Raw genomic sequence first — 24,750 nt, forward strand, 5'->3', positions numbered from 1 at the left:
AGTAAGAAAATCACCATCTATTTTGTAAAATAAATTTCTTAATAACTGATTTAAAGAGTTTTTGAATAAAGCATGAATTGTGGCCTTTTGATTAGTCTGAAATAAAATAAGTATGAAAGAAATTATGAAATAATGCAGTGTACAACTCAGCACACTACTTTTTCAATACAAAATACTACTTTTAGTGGAAGTGAGGAACAATATGATGCAACATAAAACAAATGAAACATTTAACTTTCAATCTAAAGCATAGAAAAAAATTGCAAATTTTAGTTTGATAAAAATTTAAATGAAACATTTAGACTTGAATTTCCTTTAGGGCAAAATCAGAGCTCCAACATCAAATGATAAAACAATGAAACAATATTTGACAACACACTGCCAAGATAAGTTAAACATTGTGCCTGTACAGTCAAAATTACAAATTACATCTGAAGAACAGAAAGTGGGAGCCTTGACAAAATTTATGCTATAAATTAAAAGAGATATCTAAGATTATGCTGACCTTTAAACCAAAAAAAATCTCTCAAGAACACTCCTGTTCAGGAATATTATTCTTTTATTTTAAAAACAAAACAAATAAATTGGTGCTGGGGGCCCCCTGGTGGCCGCGGTAGGTACTGCATGCTTCGCCGGAAACACGAGCTGCCGTGCAATGAGCGTCCAAACGTCCAAAGCTCCGGTCTGAAGTTAAATAAGCAAAACAATGTCTCAAAAAAGGACTTGTCCTTCTGGGAGGAGGAAAAGAAAAAAGCCAAGATAAAGGTTTGTTTTAATGTGCCTTGGTAATGTGATGTAATGTAAAAGATTTGTAAAGCTGCTAATAGAAAATTAGCTTGAACAGCCCAGTTCAACAGCCAAACATTTATACTAGGGTCTTTGTGTTTGTGTGAAACTGAGTTTAAACTTTAAATGTTGCTAAATATAGTAAGAAAGTGGCTGAGTTGGTAATAGTGAGGTGAATATTGTTAACTATAAACGTTCAGACGTGACCTGGTGGGCCGGTCAGTCAGTCAAACCTCTCACTGTGAGGACAGAGGCTGATTTTTAAAACTTTGCTGACAAAGATAAGATTAGGGGATAAGATCAGCTTCACATGTAAGTATCAGCAGATCACGATGCCCCAAAATTAAGGAAATCGGCATCCAGAAATCAGCTGGCCAATAAATGTATCCTATATTATACATGTAATGTAAGCAGCGCTGCCAGAGAAGCAATAAGTTTATAGCAGGTGTGTGACCGATCTAATGATCAGACTGCTGGTTGCAGCCGGTCCAGATTGTTAGCAGAATTAGAGGGCCCCAAAACTGAATTTCGCTCTGGGCCCCATGGAGGCTTGGACCGGCCCTGGCTGCAGAGCATTCCTCAGCATCATTTAATCATATAAACTCAAGGAAATAAAAACAATTCATAACAAGTTTCTTACTCAGCGCCAGTGATTCAGGCTGTAATGAATCGTTTCCAGGCTCTGCAACAGAAAAATAAATGATTTCCATTTATTTAGAAACGACTGGACGAGTCAAATGTGAAATATTTCGCTCATGTATATATTCATAACTTCTAGAATGTGCGTTGTTTTCCTGGAGTTATTGCTGAATAAATATTCTGCATGTTTTTCATTACTGCAATGAAAGTTGCGTAAAGCAGCAGGAACATTCCTGGATTCCTCCGGAGCGCCAGCTGCTCCCCTCCCTGCCCGGCAGCCCGGCCTCCCCGGCAGCCCGGCCTCCCCGCCGGCGAACCGGGCGGCTCAACGTGTTCCGGCCGGTTCATGTCACAAAAAGTGACAAAACCCACAACATAACAAGCACATGACGTAACAAACAAACAAACAAACAAACAAACAAAAAAAAACAGTAATAAAAGTAAAAGTTACGTTGTTGTTGGTAAACGGTCCATCTCGTAAAGTTACACAAAATGGCGGATGTGTAGTAGCGTATCCTTCAAATTAGAGCAGTAAAAGTGCATAAAAACTATTTCAATGAAACAAGTCACGTATAACCTAAATTAACACGTTTAAGATCTGTTGTTGTTGTTTGAATACAGTTTTATTATTTATTTTGGGGGAAATCATGTTTTCTCGAAGGGCTGGATTCCTCAGCAATATAAATCTAAAAATAAACTTAATACAGTCATATTTTATTTAAAAAGTATCTAAAACTGATTACTGCTTTAATGTTTAATCTAAAACATAAATAAAATATATTTTCTGAACTTTGTCTATCCATGCGTAGCCTAGCTTATCTGCCTAGCTAGTTCTACACAGGCTAATTTCTGACTGCTACCATAAAATAGAAATCAATTTTATTTCTATGGGAGCAGAGAGTGGACATTTTCCCCATACGCTTTTTCCAGATGGTTTTCTCGAGAGAAATTAATTTTCCAATGAATTTCTCACGATTAACTTGTTCTCTCCAGAAAATCATGCGCTCTTAGCTTCTGTATATTTCAATTGATCTTGTTCCAGTTTAACCAACCAAAACCAACGTTAACTCAAGCCAAGTTTAAAAAACCAACTAACCAGGACATTGAGACCCTGATCCCTTTATTCATCAGTCGTTGAGAGAAGGGTCGAATGTACCCATTTAAATCCAATTCAATCCAAATCTTCATAAAATACAGTCAAATTCAATTGATTAGATACTAATTAGTGACGGGTTAAATCTGAAAAAAAACAAAAACACTGCAGAAATACAATTTAATTACGTGAGACTGAATTATTTTTTTTGCAAACTGCCTCTAGATGACATTTGTTGTGAATCGGCGCCAGTTCAAATAAACTGAATTGAATTCAATTCATATTGAGTAGGAATACAGTCACACTGTAAAGAAACCAACACTTTTAATGATAACTGACCTCCACTTGAGCCACGGTTAGCATGAGCAATAGCCATCAGAAGACAGGAAGCAACCTGAAAAACAGTAAATAACTGGGTCAGGAGTTTTTCCAATAGAAAGGACAAAAAAAACCCTATTTAGATATTACTGTTGCTTGCTTGGTTGGTTGGTTGGTAGGTTGGCTTACTGGTTGATTGATTGGATATGGATTCTTGTTTTTTAATTTAATTAGCAGCAAGTGGTTCATTGCCATTGAAAGGTTCTCGCCATCAGCGGATGAGTTTATTGAGTGAAGAAACTCCAGAAAGTGCTGCACCATATCTGGTGACCAGCATATTCTGTGCCCACCGTATGCCATGACTGTTGGAGGTGCTGTTGCAGTTTTATGCCGATCTTTGCCATATCTCGGCCTAATGCAAAATGAAGAATAAAGAAAAAGCCTAACAAAGAATGAAAGGTAACATCATAGCCACTAATTGTGACTATTATGGAAATAGAAATGGCAACAGAATATAATAGCTCTTATTGGATATTGTTGTTACCACACTGTAAGATAAGTTACCTTAACTGTTTCAGAGCTCTGAAACAGTTCTTATACTTTTAATAAAATTGACTTTTTATTTTTAAGACGAAGGTGTGTTAGCAGAAACAGCTTCGTTTAAATATTTAGTTTACACAATGTCTGCTAACATGTGACTATCTAGATTTCCATAATAGTCCAAATATTAGTGGTAACATGTTGCATTTTATTCTTTGTTTGGCTCTTATATTTTTCCTTTGGTATGGCTAAGTAGGGTGTAAAACTGCTACAGCGCCTCCTATGGTCACAGAATATGACGTAGCACCTGCAGACAGAGTGGGTGTTTTATTTTGAAAGTCCGTCCCGGTACCGTGACGGTGTCAGAGGAAACTTACCGTCCGCGCCGCCGCGTTTCATCGGCAGCCAGGACGCGCAGTCCGAGGGAAGGAAGGAGGTTTGGGGGGAAACTTTGGGACATGCGGCGTTTTCTGCAAACTTGTCGCCAACTAAACCGCATCGGAGCAGAAAGAGGAGCGGAGATGTAGACTGACGTGAAGAGCCGTTCATTCCTATTGATCCGTTATCGAGGTATTGATTTAGGCCTGATTTTAACATCACATTGCATGAAAAGACAAAAAAAAATATGTTTAGAGGCTTATTTGTCCTGAAAAGTGAACCTTTAAATTTTCTTAAACTCGTTATAACTACCTTGTTACTGCATTATTAGTGTTTCTGACCTAATTTTAAACAGGAATAACCAGGTAATTAACTAAAAGAAAACAGGATAACTGCGTTCATCCAAGAGGAATTAGTGGATTTAGAGCCGTCACAGGAAGTTAGTTATACCCAGCACACTAACACAGTCAGGGGGAAATATGTGCTCCAGTAACTCAGTAGGAACCAGTTCAGTAAGGTCTCCGAGGCAGCTGCTTCTCATCATGTTGTTTCTTTATACAAGCTAAAACATGTCCAATATTAGATCGATTACTGCTTTTTTTCTTTTTACTTCATAAGTCATGTCAGTTTAGGGTAAAAACATAAACTTCTCCAAGAGAAAGAATTCATTGTACCATTTTAAATGGTTTTGATCAGTAAATCACCAGCGTTTCTGGAGGTCTGGCAGAGTTTTCCTTGTTTTTTGGCTTGTTTTCTGAATGCAGCTTAAGTGGAGAAGTGAAGAACAAAAGGGGAAAGAGTCCAGATAAATATCTTTTATCTGGACTGAAAGAGTTTAGAAGAACAAAAACATTTTTTCTTCATAAAGGCCACAAGCTTAAAGTCAGACCTCAATGCAAACAATAACTTTACAGCTAAAGCAAGCTGCATCGCCACAATTATATAGAAAACTTCAGTCAATGCCAGTTTTCTTAGTTGAGTCTCCAACTTTCAGACCTTGCAAAAGTTTACAGACTACTAGAAGTTTTACACATTTTGTTGCATTTTAATAAAAAAAATCACTGTGTTTTTGTAAAATAAACCAGTAAAGATCAGCGAGTTTTAATACAATTGTGTGAAAACTCTCCTGAGACATAGACGAGGGAATCAACCCAAAATTTCAATACTGGATCATTATTATTAGATTGATGCTTTAGTTTTTTAGTTTCAGAACCTTCTTCAAATTTTCTCTTATTCTTACAGTTTGTCAAATCTCTTGCAAAAGTTTTTCTTTGTTTTTTGACCATTTTTAGTTTATTAATAATCTCAAACTAAGTAAAATATTACAAAAAGCACCTTTGAACATCAATTTTTCACTTTTTCCATGGAGTTTTATTATATTTATTAGGCAGAATCCTTTTACAATGGTAAATGTGAAGATCTCAGCACCAACTATCTTTTAATAAGGGTCTTATTTTCAATTTGATCATAAATATAACTTTTATTTGAAAAAGTTCAAATAAATGTTTTTTATTAAGTTACTGAACTCTGCTAAAAAGTCACAAATGTTTTCAAAGAATGACTCAAATCCTGTTTTTAGTAGACAAAAAAAGCAGAAAACAGTTGACCTCCAAAATATCTATTTATTGAGGAGATTTTTCTTTTAACAAGTCTACGTAAAGTGCAAAAAAAAAAACCCTGCTGAGCAGGTTCAACCTCCGCCCTAACATTGGTTACCTAGCAACGACCTGCTGAGTAACAAGCAGTTTCAAGTTCTGCCCTGACATCGGTTACCTAGCAACGACCCGATGAGTAACTTGCGCAGCAGCAGTTTAAGGTTTTTCCACTTTGCCTCATAACTGCTTAAAAATAAAAAAGGCACGGAGTGAAGACTGGACAAAACAGGAAATGTTATGCCACCAGTCTGGCAGTATTACAGATATAAAAACTCGATTAATTATCGAAATCGGCTGAGATGAAACGTTTATATTATGTTTTTCAGCCGTGTCATCCAGCCCTAGGTTTACCTGTAAACCTTAAAAAATATGATTATGGTGACATTTTTCTTATAAAAAATGAGTGTTTATAACTTGGAGTGTTTTTAACTGCAAACATTTTACTGTTTTATCTCAGATATTTTATAGGTATGTTTACATTACAACTCAACAAATCAGTTTTACTTCTTTAATATGTTTTAAATTCAATCCAGCTGCATAATCCCAGCAACTGGTAAAAGAGTTGTGTTGAAATCCTTCAAACTGACCTTTTTCTGCTCTCTCTGCCACAGTTAATATTTTCATGCACTTTATTGGAGTCGTTCCTCAGCTCCAGCTTCATAAAGGCTTTTAAAGCCCTCCTCCAGCAGATGGATGCGTTTCAGATCACAGCTTCAGCCAAGTTGGCGAGTCAATCCCAAATGTGGTTTTATGATCTGCGCTCCGTCCTGCATGCTCGTGTGAAACCGTGCCCACTCAGACATTTTTCAGCCCTGTTCGTCTTTTCTCCGTCTTTCTGGTGTCGTTTGAGATTGTTTTGTCCTGTTTTGCGTTTCCTGTAGGAGCCGTAACGATGCGGGCAGCTGCAACTGTGCTGAGCGTTTTCCTCAGCTTGGACTTCCTGTCAGCTCAGTCCCAGACAGACCGCATAAACAGCAGCAACGCTGAGACTGGTGAGACTGGGAGGAAGAATCAGCCGCACATCATCTTTATTCTGATCGACGACCAAGTGAGTTTCTGGAAGAAAGTTTGATTTATTTGATTTATTTATTTTGCTATAATTTAATAGTCAACATATTATGACAGTAACATAATATGTTACTGTAACAAGTCTGTTAGTGTTCAGCAAGTTCTTTTTTCTACTGCAAAACCCAAAATTTTACCAAGTATTTTTGGTTTGGTTTCTAGTCCAAGTATCTTAAACTAATTTATACAAAAATGTCAACAGTTCGCAGACATAAAGTTAGCATCCTGGAGAACCAAGTTAGGTTGTTTATCTGTAAAAAAAATGTTGATTTGGGGTTTAAAATACAAGTATTTTTGGTTTATTTTCTAGTGCAAATGTCTTAGTACTTGAAATAAAACAAAACTAATTTACAAGTAATTTTTCAACAAGATATAGTAGTTTGTTTTAAGTCAACAATCCCTCAGTATTGGTACAAAAAGAAGTAGTTACTCTGGCAGATTATTTGACTACTAACATGGGAAAAATGTCTTGAAAGTGAAATAATCTGCCACATTAACTAGAACTTTTTAAAATTTAATATTAAGGAATATTTTTACTCTAAAGGTATATTGTTGAAAAGTTACTTTTAAGTTAGTAGTCCTGAAATAGGACAAAATTAAGATATTTGCACAAGAAACTAGACTAAAAATACTTGCTAAGATTTTGAGTCTTTGAAGTGTAAATTAAACTAACACGCAAACCTTATTTATTTAATTTTTTTTGCAAATAAACTGTTTAAATCAGTTCTTAAGGTTGCTGACTTTACTATGTCTGTGCAAATTGTGACAATTTTTTGTGTAAATAAATTTAACTCTGCAATATTTGGAATAAACCTGTCTCAGCGCTGCCCCCTTTGGGTAAAATTGAAGCTAGTGCAGTTGAATTGTCCTGTTGGTTTCAGCAGTAAAGTTTGGTTAGCATTAAAATACAAAGCAAATATAAAGAAATTAGCTGGTTTTAAATGTTTGCACAAGTAATAAATAAAAAATGTTTCCTGACTGCCGAGGTCAATAAAATGTTGATGTGGTCACATTAAAGGGCAGAGAAATAAACGAAACATTTAAATAAAGTACAATTTGGATAAAACTCATAGTAAGCGCAGCGACTGCAGAAGAGTAAAGCAGAACTCAATCTGTGTCAGGGCTACAACGACATCGGCTACCACAACCCCAACATCATGACCCCAACTCTGGACAAACTGGCAGCAGAGGGTGTGATACTGGAGAACTACTACGTTCAACCGATCTGCACGCCGTCACGGAGCCAGCTGATGACCGGCAGGTAAACGCAGCGCTTCGACAGCCGGTTACCTTTCAATAACCGTCATTCTGGATCCACTGAATTCATTCTCACCCTACAACAGACCGTCAGTTTGATTAGGGCTGAAACAATTTGTCGTGATTTATCGTGATTAGTCGACTAATTTAGGAATCGATTAATCCTTAACTGAAATATATAGACTTTAAAACGATCTATGCTGAAATAACAACACGCACTGAGTTGCAATTAAACCAAAACTGTACAAAAGCATAAACATTTTCCATTTAATAAGAAAAACAACTAAAATCTCCTATTGAGAACATTTTGCAATCCAGTTATTAATCAGTTAATGCAATAAATATTCAATTAATCTGCCAACGATCAAGTGTTCAATAAATGGCATGATTACTTTATAATCATAAGTGAAAATTTTATATAAAATATGTATATAATGTCTATTATACATATTTTATATAATAGACATTATATATATATATAAGCATCGTATTTAAATACAACCTAAAAATTAAATAAGTAAATAAAATAACAAACGTATACATTAATTTATAATTAAATCTGTAAATGAGTCCAGAGAAAATTTAGATTTAAAGGTGCTCATTCTTGCTATTGTTTTCTAAATCTCATAATATATTTATATTAATGTTTGGTTAGAATAAAAACAACAAACTATCAATTCAAATAAACTAGCATTCTCTCCAATGGCCAGCAGGGGGAGACAAGCCAGCTAAAAGAAGATTAAGATGTCATCCATGAATAACAGATAAAATAAAAAGATGAAGATTAAAGCATTTTATGGTTAATTTGTTAGCTTTGAACGTTTCTGGAAGGTGTTTAACATGAAACTGGAAGTGAAAGATTTAGTGACATCTAGTGGCTCAAATGTCAAACTGCAGCCATCTGAACTCAAAATATGTTTTTTATGTATCAAACACATGTAAAGCCGACTGACGTTATTCATGCAGCTGTTATTCATCCTGCAGATTAGTTACAGCTGTGCTCAGATATGAGTCGCTCTAATGTTTAACAGCTGCTTCAGAGAAAACAACTGATAGCTGCTGAGTCCGAGGCTCTGACTCAAACGTGATTAATGTTGTTTTACTTTGAGGGATGACGACAGATCTTGTTTTTCTTGAGATATCAGATCCACACAGGATTGCAGCACTCCATCATCAGACCCAGGCAGCCCAGCTGTTTGCCCTCACACCTGGACACGCTGCCTGAGAGGCTCCGCCAGGCCGGGTACGCCACACACATGGTGGGCAAGTGGCACCTGGGCTTCTACAGGTGAGTCTAAGGACGCCTCTACATTTCTATACAGAACAAGAAATTATATAGTATCTGGGGGCGTTAGAGAACATGTAAGCTGTAATGTCAAAATTTAATTGGTGCTCAAGGGCTGAGGTTTTTAAAGGGCAGATATTACTATTAAAGTTAGCGCTTTAGCATTAGGTTCTGCTAAACACAGTGCTGGTGTAGAGCTTTAGCGTTAGCTTCCACTTAAGACCATAATGGTGAAGGGCTTTAGCTTTAATTTGTGCTGAACACTGTGCTGGTGTAGGGTTTTAGCATTAGCTCCCGCTAAACACCATGCTACTGTAGGGCTTTAGCATTAACATCTGCTAAACACCATGCTACTGTAGGGCTTTAGCATTAACATCTGCTAAACACCATGCTATTGTAGGGCTTTTGAGTGAGCAGAACTAATGTTTATGATTGGTGCTTTAGGGTTAGCACATGTACCTTTTTAGCTAGGGTTCGACCTTGATGTCAGTTACTGGTCACAATGTCTAAAAAATGTTTCCTACATAGAGTCGGTTTGGATCCCTTCTTTTCTCAAAATTCAATGGAAAATCATTATTTGGAAATTTTTAAGTGTGACCAAAAAAAAGTAGAACAAATCAGTAAGAGGGTTAATACTTGGCTAGCTCTGATTGGCCAATACAGCAGCTGGTTACCATGGAGACGGAATGCAGGCTAGTAGAGCGACGTTGCTTATCAAGCAGCCGCATTGGAAACCGAGGTCCTGCTTCCTAAAGTGACCCAATATCTGCAGGAAGTGGAGGCGGATCAATCAATCCAAATCATCAATACCAAGTCGGTATCAGTACTGCAGTTTCTCAAATATGGTTAGATATCCTCTCAAATCATAATAGCGCTTTATTTAGAAAACAATACACAAAAAATTGTTGTTGAGACCAGTTTAGGTTTTAACAAAATAATTAAAAGGAAAAACTACAAAAATGCCTAAAGGTCAGAAGTTTGATAATTTATCAAACTAAAATAAAAAGTATTGGTAAATCTGGTCCCGATATCTGGTATCGGATCGATGCCACATTACGCAGTATCTCTCTCCTCTAGCAGGAATATTCAGCTTCATTCTGTGTCTTCTGAACAAGATAAACACAATTTTAATCTGTCTAATACAATTAAGGACAGTAAATTCCTTGTTACTTGTTCTTCAGGAAGGCCTGCCTGCCCACCAGAAAAGGTTTTGACTCTTTCTTTGGTTCGTTAACAGGAAGTGTGGATTATTACAGGTTAGTATAACTTTACACATTAACTTAGTCTGTCATTCGCCGGGTTAGTTTTTTAAACTTCTCTGTCTGTTGTCCAGCTATCGGTCCTGTGACGGCCCTGGTTTGTGTGGCTACGACCTGCATGACAATGAGAGCGTCGCCTGGGGCCAGGAGGGAAAATACTCCACGACGCTGTTCACCCAGAGAGCCAGGAAGATTCTGGAGAGCCGCAGCCCGACGGACGGGCCGCTCTTCCTGATGCTGTCCCTCCAGGTATCAGGACGTCTGTGCAACGTGACATTAAGGTGGAGTTCTAGTTTATGCCTGGATGGAAGGACACAGAGTTCATTAAAGTGTTTCTGAACATCTGAAACCCATTTAGAGATTTGTTTTCCACATTCAAACATCTGCAGAATTAAAACCAGACACAGGAAGAGTAATTTAAGATTACATTTGTTTATATATAGTTTATTTTCACTATACTGGCTGGCTGTAACTGGACAGGCCTTGAGAAATGTGCATCTTTACAAAAGACGTGAAACTTACTTGGATGCCTCAGATTAAATATATTATAAAGAGAAAAGCAAACTAAAATCTAGATGTGTTTCAGTTATCGATATGAAACTGGAATGCATAGTTCCCTCAAGCCTGAACTGGAAGTGATCCACGCCACTGAACCGCCACCTTGGTAGGCAAGTGCAACAAAAACCAATAAAAGGAAAGTATATCAACACTGTTGACCAAAGTGTATGAACAATATCACTGCTGTCAGGATCAACCCGTATGAGGCAGAGAATCTGGCTTCTTTATTGCTGTCATAGCAACTCCTCAACGGTCAAGACAGTTAGTTACAGATACCTACCAAGATGGCTGTCAGCTACAAAGTTCCAGGAAGTGAGACGTCACATGAAAACTATGCACTGTATAATGATCTCTTTTTGGTGAGCTTTAAAAAGAGCCTAAAAATGTCAAATTATAAAAGCGTATACCGTTATGTACACACACACATATATATATATGTATATATGTATATATAGCATAAAGAATTTTTTTTTGTAAACTATTGGTTTGTAAAATAGTGTTTTACTTTGTTTTCTTCTTTGTAATGTTAATTTACCAAAATAAAGTTAGTCTGAATCTGAAAAGACTTGAATTTTTTTCCTCCAGGCAGTTCACACTCCTCTGCAGCCCCCCAAGTCCTACATCTACCCCTACCACAACATGGCCAACGTCGCCAGGCGGAAGTTCGCCGCCATGGTTTCCACGGTGGACGAAGCCGTCCGAAATGTGACCTATGCCCTCAGGAAGTACGGCTACTACAGGAACACTGTGATCATCTACTCCACTGACAATGGAGCCCAGCCTTTCACTGGAGGGAGCAACTGGCCGCTACGAGGCAGGAAGGTAAACAATGAAGTACTCTATTTTAATCCAAACAATTGGCTAATTATTTACTGTGTAAGTAGCAAATATACTAAGATCAATTTTAAATCTCCTAAAAACATTGGCACACTAGCTGCATTTCCATTGCAAATGTGTGTAAAACACGCAGCACCATCATCCTCCTATCACTTCCTGTCGTCCTTTACGTCCTTTACGCCAGTGATAACATCCAGTTGTTAATCACGTGACTCACGATGCAAAAAAAAGTATTTCAATTTTTCAAAATACACTATTCTTGATATGGACAAACAATGGCGTCATCCTAGTGCAAAAACCTTCTATCGAAAAGTTTTTTCAAAATTGGTGTTTCCATCAAGCGAATTTTAATTTGCGCACGATCTGACGTGGAAATGCAACTAATGCAATTCCATTACAAATGTGTGCAAAACTCTTTCAATATTCCACTAATGTCGAAAAACCACAGTGCTTCCATTAAAGATACTCAACGTGAATGTGAGTGTTGCCCTGTGACAGACTGGCGACCTGTCCAGGGTTTCCCCCGCCTCTCACCCGGAACTTCAGCTGGAGAGGCACCAGCACCTCCCGACCGCACTAGGGACAAGGGTGTAAAGAAAATGGATGGATGGATGGATGGAACGTGAACGAGTTTGTTCAGGAAATAAATAATTAAAAAACATGCACTGCTACCATTCTCCTACCACTTCCTATCATCTTCTTTGTCATTTCTGCCAGAAGTAACATTCATTCCCATCTTCAGTGCTTCATCTTTTTTCTTTCTTCCATCCTTCAAACCTAATTTTTCCCTGTGTCCTTTCTTTGTTCCGCTTCTATAGAAATATTGTGGAGAACTTTGTTATTTTAGATTTTAAAATGAACCCAAAGCACTCTGGAAAGACGACTTTGGTTGAATCTGGAATTTTCACAGCTTAAAATTTGCGTATTTTTGACTTTTGAGTGTAAATTAATAAATAAAATACTATTTTTAGTGTACATTTCCCCTAACAGCATCAGTGCATTACGAGCTCTTCCAGGTAAACATGGCGGTTTGTTTGCAGGGCACGTATTGGGAGGGCGGGGTGCGTGGCGTGGCGTTTGTCCACAGCCCGCTGCTGAAGCGAAGGAGGCGGGTCTCCAGAGCTCTGCTCCACATCACGGACTGGTTCCCCACACTGGTAGGACTGGCCGGCGGCAACATAACCCAGGTCAGTCGTCCAACACTCATGGTTTTATTTGGAAGCTAAATGTATTTTATTTTATTTATGGGTTATTTATATGCTCTCACTGACTGCTTTGTTCTATTAATTGAAACCAGATTTTTTTATGTTAAGCATGATATGAGAAAATAAGGGGCACACAGAGATTTTCTTTAATTATGTGAATAAAGTTGTAATATTAGTGGGAAAATTATGCAATATAATAGAAGAAGAAAGCTGTAAAATAACTGGAAAAAAGTTGTTTTAATGAAAACAAAGCTGTAATTGAGTTATAAAGATTTTATGTGATCAGCTTGTCAAGTGTCTTTGAAATAAACTGAAAATAATTTCATGCTGATGCATTGAAGTATTTTCCTGTCTGTAAAACCAGCACCAAGGTTTAACTTAAATCATAGAATTACTACTTTTTCTGGTAATATGAATTTATTCTTGTATTATTTTGACTTCATTGTTGGACGACTTTTGTTCTCGTATTTTTATAAGATTGTTCTCATATTTGTACGACTTTATTTTCATTTTGTTTTACTTCACCTTTAATTTTGTTTTATCACGACTTTATTCACGTATCATTTCGACTTCAATGTCGTACAAAATTAATCTTGTATTTTTACGACTATTTCCATATTATTACAACTTTATTCTCGTATTGTTTTTACTTCATTGTTGTTCGATTTTATTCTCGTATTATTACAAATTTATTGTCATTATTATGACTTTAGTCTCGTACTATTTCAACTTCATTGTCGTACAAATCTATTTCTGTTATTACGACTTTGTTCTTGTAATATTTTGGCTTTATTCTCATAATAAAATTTTTTTCTTAGCCTGGCCCATAGTGACTGTACAGTGCTGGACAAAAAATGTGTGTATATGCAATAAGTGCGTCTCTAAATCGTTGTTGAAATTTGTATTTAACTAAATGAATCCCGGCCACAGGAATGAGGGAGTTTCCTGCATAAACCTTTGCTTGTGTGTGTTTGTGGCTCAGAGCCAAGGTCTGGACGGGTTTGACGTTTGGCCCGCAATCAGCGAGGGGAAGGAGTCTCCACGAAAAGAGATTCTCCACAACATCGACCCGCTGCACAAACATCCGACTGAAACCAAGAGCCGGGACGACAAGCCCAGAAAGAAAGCAGCTGCAAGTACGACGGACGGGAATAGGAACGAAAAGAGAATCGACTCAATTCACACTCATTCAAGGCTGAAATGATTAATCGAATTAATCGATTAAAAGCGTCCAAATCTGCTTTTAATTGCTTTGTTACAACTTGGCTAAATACAACAAGCGTCTTCAAGTGAACGGTGACCTAGATCCTGTTTTCATTTATTTCAATTTTCTTCAATTGAGTCCAAAATAATAAGCAAACTGGTTTAGGGCCGAAACGATTAATCGGATTTAGTAATCGATTAATCGTTAGCTGAAGTATACAGACTCCAAAAAAATGCCAATTTGTAAAAAATAAAACATATTCAGAGCATTAATTAAACCAAAACTGGCTATAAAATTGTATAGCCTAAAATATAATAATAATATAGCATACCTTTAGTGAATTTGGACTGGATGAAACTAAAACTTTGTCAGTTGAGGAGTTCTGGGTAAAACATATTTACAGACAAGGAAGAGCTTTTTATTTTTTTTTTTTTTTACATTTTAGATATAAAACTCTTCCTTGTCTGTAAATATGGGTTACCCAGAACTCCTCAACTGACAAAGTTTTAGTTTCATCCAGTCCAAATTCACTAAAGGAATGCTATATTATTATATTTTAGGCTATACAATTTTAAAAAAGGAATTAAATTATTTGTTTATTAGCATATTTAATGTATTTCTAATACTGTATTAAAAAAAGCTTCTGAGATTAAATGAAAAATTTGTAAAATGAGCCATTTTTTAACCGATTAATCGTCAGAATAATTGATTGCTAAAATAGTTGCAGCCCTATATCCGTTAATTTATTTCTTAAAATGCTGTTTTCCTTAACTGGTTTGTTCATGTTTTATTTCTATTGATTTGGCAGAAATCCCGTCCAAAGGAGCTGCGTTGCAAAACCCGAAGAAGCAGAAGAAAGTTCTGAAGCAGAAACTGGATAAAAAGTCTGGATTCAAGTTAAAAACCACCAAGAAACCTCAGATTTTTTCCCATGAGGCTGCAAAGAAATCCAAGCCTGTTCCCAAGCTGAAGCTGAAGTCTGGCCCAAAGACGAAACCAGAACCCGAGCTGCAGCCTGGAATCCAGTCCGGCGGCGCTCCATCTGGCGCTTTCCACCGCAAATCCAAAACCAAATCCAAGAGAACCACGTCACAGAACCACAACCAGTCCCAGTCCAGACCGGCTCACACCAAACCAAAGAAACCGCTCAAAGAGCAGCTAACGCCAAAACCCAAGCAGACCTTCGTCCAGAACCAGAACACATCTCAGTCTGGAACCTCCACACCATCTCCGCTGTGGGACACGTCTGTCCAGGCCGCCATCCGGGTCGGAGATTGGAAGCTGCTGACTGGAGATCCGGGTCACGGAGACTGGGTCCCTCCACAGGTATCGAGAAAAGTTCTTAGGCTGTTTTAACACCTGATGGTCTGGTAGACCCGGTTCGATTTGGAACCAGAACTGCAACATTTATTACATTTTCATCGCAGTGAGTCAAACCAACCAAATAATTTGAAAAACCTGTTCCCCTCCTCGCCTGTGGGGGCGCTGCACCAAGAACCACAGAAGGAAAAGACAAAAAAAGAAGAGCAACTTGATTCAGCGTCAGATTTTAGCGGTTGTGGCATTTCTCTTTTGCCGTTGCTAAAAGACCATGAGTAATTTCTCCCACTAGTGCTAGGCTGTCACCTTTGTTTTAGTTGTATTTACCCAGAATGCCCTGCGTTGTAGTTCACTTCCTACTTTTGAGAGTAGTCTACGGTCCGCTTGGCATTAACATATTCACTCGAATTGGATCAGAGTTCACTTCAACCAAACCGCAGTTTGTAGGCGGACCAGAGTTCGTTGTTTTGGTTCGTGTTAGAGTTTGATTATGCGTTCACATCTACCCAAAATGAACCGGACTTTCTAGGTGTGTTCGATGTCTGGTGGCCATTTGCTGCCACTGGACTGATTTCGTCAAGAATAAATTAAATAAATTAAGTCCAAACTACTTACAAAAATGTTAGCTACACAAAGTGATAATCTCTTCCGGGATTTCTGGTTTCTTTCTGTTGTCATGGTAACTAGAACCACACCTACTCTTTGACTTATTCTCTAAAGTAAGCATGGCTGCACCTAAATGTTCAATTAAAGTCCGATTAAAGCGGATTAAACAGAGCTGTTGTGAATCCACATTTAAAATATTCCGTCTTATTTCTACAAAACAAGCTAAAACATTCCCAATCGCTGACCCGCAGATGCTTCCCACTCTTCCCGGCCGCTGGTGGAACCTGGAGCGTTCCTCCTCGCCGCTCTCCAAGCCGCCCAGCCCGAAGAGCGTCTGGCTCTTCAACATCGCAACCGACCCGTTCGAGCGGCGGGACCTGGCGGACCGGAGGCCAGACGTGGTCCAGCAGCTGCTGGAGCGGCTCGCCCACTACAACCGGACCGCCGTGCCGGTGTACTTCCCCCCCGACGACCCGCGGGCCAACCCAAACCGGCACGGTCGGGCCTGGGCGCCCTGGGCGGACGGAGAGGAGGAGGCGAAATACCAGGGAGTTTATAAGAAAGGTAAGAACGCCAAGAAGAAGAGGAAGAAGAAGAAGTGCCGGCTGTGCAAGCTGAAGTCGTTCTTCCTCAAACTGAACACGGGGATGATGTCCAACGGCATCTGAGGGCCTGAAGTAACACCAGAGACTCTGATTTATAGTTGCTATTCAAAATGTCTGGTATTTTATGTCCAGGGTGGATTAAAAATGAGATGTTCTTTGGCCATTTGGACCTTTAAAACGTTGGTTCACTCACATATCTGAGCTTAATAGACGGTTTAATGTTTCACATATAAATAGAAAATCCTCAAGTTTATTTACCTCTGTCAATCAGATTAAAATGTGTGAAATATTTCAAACATTCATTTCTGTTTATCATGATTACAAACCCCAAAAATTTGTTTCTCAGAAAATTGTAACCAATTTGAAACGTCAGCCTCCTGAAACGTACATCCAATTACAGCATTTGGTTGGGACAGAAAACTGTGGTGGACACACGTTAGCTAATGTGCTAGTAGCAGAGCTAACTTTTTATTTTAGAGTTTTGGCTAACTTTGAAAACATTTAGCAAACATTTATATTAATGCTCTTATTTTGAAGTGTTTACGCAGCAGTTCTGTTTCCTCTCTTCCTACAATAACTATTTCAAAGAAAAAACATGGACGAAGTCGACGTGGAACAAACTAACTCACTCACTCTTTGGTTACCTAGCAACGACCGGCTGGGTAATCAGCAGTTTCAAGTTCCGCCCAACGGTTACCTAGCAACAAGCTGTTGAGTAACTGGCGCAGCAGCAGTTTAATGTTTTATCACTCTGCCTGCTTAAAACTGCTTAAAAATAAATAACGGCGTGGAGAGAAAACTAGATAAAACAGGAAAGGTCACACCACCAGTATGGCAATATTTCAGATATTTAAAACAAAAAAACTAATCAATAACTATCTACATCGACTGATATGACACGATTATATCGTGATACGTTTTTCAGACATATCGTCCAGCTCTAAGTAGAATAAATAATTAGTTGTGTGAATTGGTCCTTTGGAGATTGAAAACTACCTTTTAGTCTTGAAGATATTTTCTAATGTTTATATTATAATTTTATCTTATAAAATGTTTTTTTTTAATGTATCGCTCGTTTTGTTTTGATCAGTAACTTAAAACCCAACAGAGTTTGTGGTTCATGAACTGACACTGTGTGGTACCGACGTGTGTTTTGACACCAAATTCAACTGAGTAATGATGTTTACCTGAACCAGAAGGTCACGAATTCAAGCAGTTTTGTTTATTTTTGCACATTTCATTTCTCCCCTCCGACCAGGAGTGAATTTAGGTTCATTTTTTATATCTGGATTCTGGTTTTAATCGTTGTTCACCATAAGAAGCCTGGCTGTTGTTCTCCATGTATGCATGCTCAGACTTTACAGCTGAATGTTCGTCTCGGTTCTGAAAGTTGAATCAGATGTTTACATGTGCAATGTTTAACCAACGCTCATTTTAAGGTTTTCTCCTTATTCATCTTAAAAAACTTCAACAGATTTTGTTTTTTTTTATCCTGTAGTTGTCTGAATGTATCAACTAAAATTAATTTCAACTCTGAATTTTTAATTTAAAATTTATGACTCTGAACAACAGAAACTGTCATTTAATCTTGTTCTGCGTATAAAAGCCTGAAATTATTAATTACCAACCATCAATGCATCTGTTGGCTAATTTATTAAAACTGAATGCAGTTTATGAATTGAATATGATGTTTAAAAGGCAATAGAAGGTTTGTGAGCAGTAAAAATAAATAAATATAATTTAAATTTTATTTCTATCGCTGTTTTTGGAGTGGAAGTTACAGAAGTCTATGATGGAGAAGATCCAGAAAATTTAAAAAGTCGAAAATTGTCGACTTTTGGAATTTCCAGGTTTTACCTGTAACATTTCTGAGACTTATTTAAAAATTTATGTTTTTTTATTTTATCATTTTGTTACATTTGGAGCTCAGAAATTTACCATTTATTTTTCAAAAAAAAATGTTCAATTTTTCAAGGTCAGAAATTACAACTTTTTTCTAGAAAATTTCTGAGTTTTTTGTGGCAAATTTTCAACATTTTCAGGTAAGAAATTTCAAGGCTTTTTGCAAGAAAGTTTTTGAAATTAATCTAAAAATTTCTGAGTTTTTGTCTATCAAATTTTCAGCTTCCACCTTTTTTTTCTACAATAATTTTGAGGTTTTGTTTTTTTTAAGCAAAGTTTCCACTTTTCAAGATCAGAAATTCCTTGTTATTTTTCTTCTAGAAAATATCTGAGATTAATCTAAAAGTTTCTGAATGTTAGGGAGAATTTTACTCCCTTTTTTCATCTACAATGGCCCTAATTTAAATATTGAAAAGTTTAGCAGGAAGGATGGAAAACTTATGCGTCCAGATGTGCATCTGCTGAAAATACTGACTCAAAGAGGGTGAATTTAATTTTTTTTTATTAAAGTGTCATGAGTTTGTAGAAAGTACCTTTCACTTAAACATTTAAGGCTTTTTAAAATTATTTTTCTGTCAAAAAAGTCAGATTTTGTTGATCATTGCTGATTTGTAGGAGTAAAGCCGGTGAAGGTGTGAATGCTCTCTGTGGCAGAGCCAGCTTTAGTGAAGTTTGAGCCGCCAGCAGAGCGGGAAGTGAAGGTGAAGTGTTGATCAGAGCCTCTTTGAAGGTTTTCCGTCTTCTGAAGACACCTAGCCTCTAAATATTTCACAGTATTTGCTCAACAAGAGAAAAAAAGGCTGTAGCTGCTTCCTGACGGAAAAATTGCATGCATGTTTGATTTCTCCACCCTCTGTAAATAAAGTTTTATTTGGGTTTTACGTCGTTTTTTAACAGTAACCTGCAGTGACTCCACAGTAAAAATAAGGAATAAAACTACTAGTTAGTTTTATTGTAAAATAAGGATCTATGATGTCAGAACAATGGAAATAAAAACTTATCATCAGAATGTTTCTATGTGGCTGGCTCTTATGTATTTTAGTTATTTTTATTCTGCAACAAAATACTAACATGCAGCGACGTATTCAGGTCATGATACAGAGACGGAAAAGAAGGAGTAGATTCCTGCCAAAAAACTCAAAAACGTGCTAGGAAATAATCTGAAATTGTGAGATTAATCACAGAAACACTCAAAAATTTCTGAGCTCCAGAAGTCAAAAATCTGCTAGAAATAAACTAAGTAATTTTGAGATTATTTTTAGAAAAAACAATGACCTTTCTGAGTTTGAAAAGTGAAAAAAATTGCTAGAAACAACTCAGGATGTTTGAGATTAATCTAAAACATTTCTATAAGAAACACAAACATTTTTACAGAATTTTTCTGAGTTCTTTGGCGAACATTTATTTACAAGTCAAATATTAAGAGTTTTGTGCACAGCTCTGGTTTAACCACTAGGTGGTGCCAGAGATTAATAATGCGAACTCAGTGAAGTCACAACACACACGCCCGCGTACGCACACACACAAGTGAAACAGGATTTTCCACGCTTGCTGATGCCTCGCTGCTTCATGGAGGAATAATTTGGTGTTTCTTTTATCCCTGAACAAATCTGGAATCATGTAATCCTCTGGGATTAAAATCCTATAAATCGCAGAGCAGTCTGGCTCCTGATGCACTCAGCTGATGGTCGCGGTCTTTCTTTAGGGAAAAAAAAAGGTTTTATTAAACTATTTAGACCTTTACGTTGTGATTAACACACATATCGAGTTTATTACGGTAATTTAAAACAGAAACTAACATGATTTTTCATCTGACCACCTGATACAAGTTAAATATTTCCTCCAATTAAAGAAGCTGAAGTTAGCATCTTAACACGTAGATCTATAAATAAAAGGCTCCATTCTTGTATGAATCTTATTAGGTTTCATAAAACAGACTCTCTATAATTTGAATGCTAATGCTGTTAAACATTTAGGTTTGTATAGGCAATTGCCCAGGGCGATATTAGAAAAGGGAGTTTGAGGGTGGTAGGTGAAAACTGGAGTTAAAGCTGCAGCGTGTCACTTTTACAAAAATGTTTTTTCCATGTTGATTAAAACTGTCACCATGTTGTGGCAGTTTGTTATGAGACAGATAATCTGTGAAGACATTGATCTCCACCTCCTTACTGAGCTGTCTGAAGAAATGCATCGCTCCCGACCAAAAACAACCAATCAGAGGCAGGAGGCAGATCTTAGTGCTGTCAATCAACCTAGTGAAACCTTGTGCTACAAAAAAAAAACAACTCACCATTACAGAAAAGCCATTTATCTGCCGTCATCGGTGGCTATGCTAATTAGACTTAGCATTGGTGGTAGGCTATGTTGTGCTGAACACAAGAGTGATTGACACCGCTAAGACCGGCCTCCTGGCTCTGATTGGCTGTTTCTGGTTAGCACTAGTTAGCATTTTTTCACAGATTCTCTGTCTTGTATTAAACAACATGATGATAATTTTAACAAATATCTAGAAAATAACATTTTTATAAAAGTTACGTACTGCAGCTTTAATGCCGTATTCAACTCAATTTTAGTCCCATCTACCTCCTAAAGCTCTGAATAATTTAGATATTCACTGTTCAGAGCTAAATTATACACATGATAAATAACATTTCTGGGTGTATTTCTTCCTTTTAAGGAATTGCTGCCCTGTTTTCCAAGTCAGACCCAAATATTTCTAAATCTGACTCAGTGGTTTAAACGAGGCTGTAAACCGAACCCAGTTTGTTTGGACTTGATGTTCTTCTCACATATTGGGATCTTTGTTTTGTTTCTTCTTCCACGCCCAGAGCCGCTCGGTCCCACCGACGTAACGCAGAGTCGTGTTGCCGATAATCCCGCCTCCATCCTGCCGGGCCTCCAGGGAGTCCAGGCAGAGCGAGCCAGAGAACGGGGGCGGCTGCTGTGAAATCACGGTTCTCTCCGCTCAGAGGGTTTCTTTTCATTTTCTTCACACAGTTTCTGCTGACACAGGAAAAAACTCATAATTAAATTTTGCTCTACAGAAGCTTCAGTCTCAGCATAACTTTCTATTCTTTACTACATATAAAAAAGAGAGAGCAGCTCTGGATCCTGAATACTGATACTCTGACTTTCACATTTTGCCTTTTTGTTTTAATAACATTCATGAAATTTAGTTTTTATCTTCTTGCTGTTACTTTCCTTTTCCTGCTGCGGATCATTTTAGCTTTCTCTTTAAACCATTGAACATTTAGTTTCCCTTTGGTATTAATATATTTTTTTTTATTTGCTCTTCAGTGCTGTTGGGATAAGATTTGTATTTTTCTGCTGATTTCACATCTGTTGTTTGATGCAAACCCCTAAAAAATCTGAAATATCTGACTTTACAAAGGAAACCAACTCATTTAATCATAAGTTTTGTTTTCTTGAGGAAGATTTATTAGGACGAGCTTCTAAAAATCAAAAATACTCAATGTCTGTGAAACAATTTCACATTAAATATCACTTTAGATTAACAGACTTTAACTTTACTGTTTAGACTGAACATGGGATCAACATGAACTGATCATTTTTCGTGTTTTTATTTGTTCAAATAAGTAATTTGTTGCTTCAGTGGCGAATAAGAGCACAGGAAATGATGCTTTGCTATTTTGCTTTTGTCTACAACAGTAAATTAATTGCAGGTACTTCCTGTTACTACTAGTTCACTAATGTGAAACAAAATAAGCGTATTTGCACTACCATATGAATACATTCTGTATATTCACTACAAAAACACAATCTAACCAAGTATTTTTGTCGTTTCTACCTCAAATATCTTAGTACACTTGAAATAACACAAAACTAGCTTACAAGTAAATTTACAGCAAGACATATGAGCTTGTTTTAAATAAAACATTCCTTAATATTGATGAAAAAGTACTGTAACATAGGAAAAATGCCTTTATTTCTTTAAAAAAAATCTGGCAACATATCTGCACTAGAAACTACCAAAAAAGGTTCAAATACATGTAAATATTGCTCCTTTAATCTTTTTTTGTTTTTATATGCCACAAGTGCCTGAAACTGAAGAAACTACTAATTATTTGGCCACAAAAATGTTGAAACCATTTTTAATTCTCCTTTTTTGTTGGTGTTTTATATTAAATTCCTAGTAAAATGTATTGCATTTTGCTTATAACATGACATTTGTTTAAACTGGTGAAGGATTTTGAAAAGATTTGGTAAACAGCACAAATAATCATTATGTCTAATATTAAAACGAAGACATACAGTTATTACAACCACTAACATTCGTGCCTTTATCTCAATGTCCTGGAAGGTTTTTGAAGTATTGATCTATTTGGGTACTTTATTTCAAAATGAAGGCATCAAACCACAGACAGCCAGTCAAAGTGATCAGCAGGCGACCTTCATCTTCCCCTCTTCGCCCTCTGACTCATCAGCTGTAATGAGGCTCCCAGTCCGCCATGTCTGCTGTTCATTAGCTTCTGTCTGGGCCGTAAACGAAGATCCAAAGGATAAAGTCAGCGCTTAGATAATGAGACCGGATCCGGAGAGCGTCCTCATGTCCTTTAGCTTTGAACTCAACCTCGCACAAAGCAAAGACCAATGTCACCAAATCCCTGCATCTACAAACGCACACTAAACACCGGCGCTAATGAACACGGAGCCTCTTTACGTCTACAGAGCTGATTTATTGGAAAGCTTTCAAATGATGTGAACAGTTAGCAAACGCACCATCATGACGGAAACAAAGTGAATAGTTTTAAACTCTAGGGGATTGTTGGGCTTCATTTTTTCATATTTAAGAAATTAGCTTTGTATACTTTAAATCATTTCAGAACCAGGTCAAGACCAGGTGATCTCATAATTTATATGTTTATATGATTCCTTGAACAGGTTATGATAGGTCAACGAGTTACACAAAACATGATTTCACAAAATTATTCTTAGATGATGAAATTTCATTCTGGTCAGTTCTGCATTTTTAGCTGTTTTAGGGCGTTTTGTCACTTTAAATCCACATAAGCTGCTGCTGGCCACGCCCCTCAACTCAACATTTACACTCATGAAAATTATGGCAAAAAGATGATATACAACTGTATATCTTTGAAAAGCATTAGTAGAGCATCCTATACAACCAAGAATAATGGAGCATGTGGTTTCTGGACGGTAAATCAATAACCAAACAATTGTCCCATTAATTGCGACTCAACTTCTGGGAGGCTTTTGAAATGGATCATTTTCTACAAAAAAACCCTAAAACATTAACTTATTTCCTATAAATGGCTTTGTGTTTTTTTTTTCTTTTCTTTTAGTGCGTTGGCTGTTTTTAGAAGCAGCAGAAACCCAAATTGTAGCATAAAAACCTGCAAGATATGAATTTTGTAAAGTAGGTCCCCTTTAAAATCCTGGTTTGCTGAAACTGGACGGCTACTTGGATGGACTTCCTGTTTGGGACCAACTGCAGCTCACTAATTACAACTGATTTTGGCCAAACCAGATGGGAATCCGGTGCAGGGTTTTATTTTAAATGGGTTAGATTATAATTTATTTATTTATTTTTTTACAGATTTGTTCTGCATCAAACCTGAACACACAACTACAGTCATTTCAAAATATTGGGACGCAATATGAGGCTCTTCCTCTCATGGCTCATTGTAAAAAGCTAACATGAGCTAACTTTGTAGCTATGTTGCTATAGGACAAACTGACCACTTCTTACTTTACTTACTTTCTTCTACTCTCCAGTTGATGTTATTTCGACTGTTACCTTTATGTTTTCTCTTTTTCCGTCTCAATAAAAGCTACATCTGGTCTGGCGTTCTGTTTAGTTGATACTGGTAGAAACATGCCGCAAAGTCCAGCTATAAAGAGAATTTTGACAAATGTTATATTTTCCAGGTTGAACTGGATGTTGTTTTTATGAATCTTTTTGATTGAAGTGCGACATTTTTGGACAATTATTCCTTCTGGTTTTAAATGCTGCGTAGAGGCATTTTGTAACAACATGGCGCAGTTGATTAGCATATCAATAGCTCATAACATACCTGAACTAAATCCGAAATCCCAGAGGAGTTGAAGAGACTTTATGGATGCAGAGACGGAGGAAGTTCAAACCTTTATCATCGGTCATATTCCGACTTCCTGACTTTCAGCGACTTCCAGAACGACAGCAAAAGCAAATGAGCTGGATTAGCAGTGCTAGCCAACAGACAATGGCGTCGTCCAGGAC

The 24,750-nt window shown here is 37.1% G+C and overlaps 1 protein-coding gene across 1 annotated transcript; it reads left to right on the top strand.

Annotated features, from left to right (window-relative positions):
* Positions 1 to 3,784: 3,784 nt before the first annotated feature.
* LOC102224812 (arylsulfatase I-like) lies at positions 3,785 to 17,377 on the top strand. The gene is made up of 11 exons (XM_023335731.1): positions 3,785 to 3,946; positions 6,291 to 6,457; positions 7,596 to 7,735; positions 8,870 to 9,019; positions 10,198 to 10,272; positions 10,350 to 10,524; positions 11,419 to 11,655; positions 12,711 to 12,857; positions 13,858 to 14,011; positions 14,888 to 15,405; positions 16,257 to 17,377. The coding sequence occupies exons 2-11, from the start codon at positions 6,302 to 6,304 to the stop codon at positions 16,671 to 16,673; spliced, it is 2,169 nt and encodes a 722-aa protein (XP_023191499.1). The 5' UTR covers positions 3,785 to 3,946; positions 6,291 to 6,301; the 3' UTR covers positions 16,674 to 17,377.
* The last annotated feature ends 7,373 nt before the right edge of the window (positions 17,378 to 24,750 follow it).

Source organism: Xiphophorus maculatus, chromosome 6 (genome assembly GCF_002775205.1).
Source record: "Xiphophorus maculatus strain JP 163 A chromosome 6, X_maculatus-5.0-male, whole genome shotgun sequence".
In the NCBI taxonomy this organism is placed as follows: Eukaryota; Metazoa; Chordata; class Actinopteri; order Cyprinodontiformes; family Poeciliidae; genus Xiphophorus; species Xiphophorus maculatus.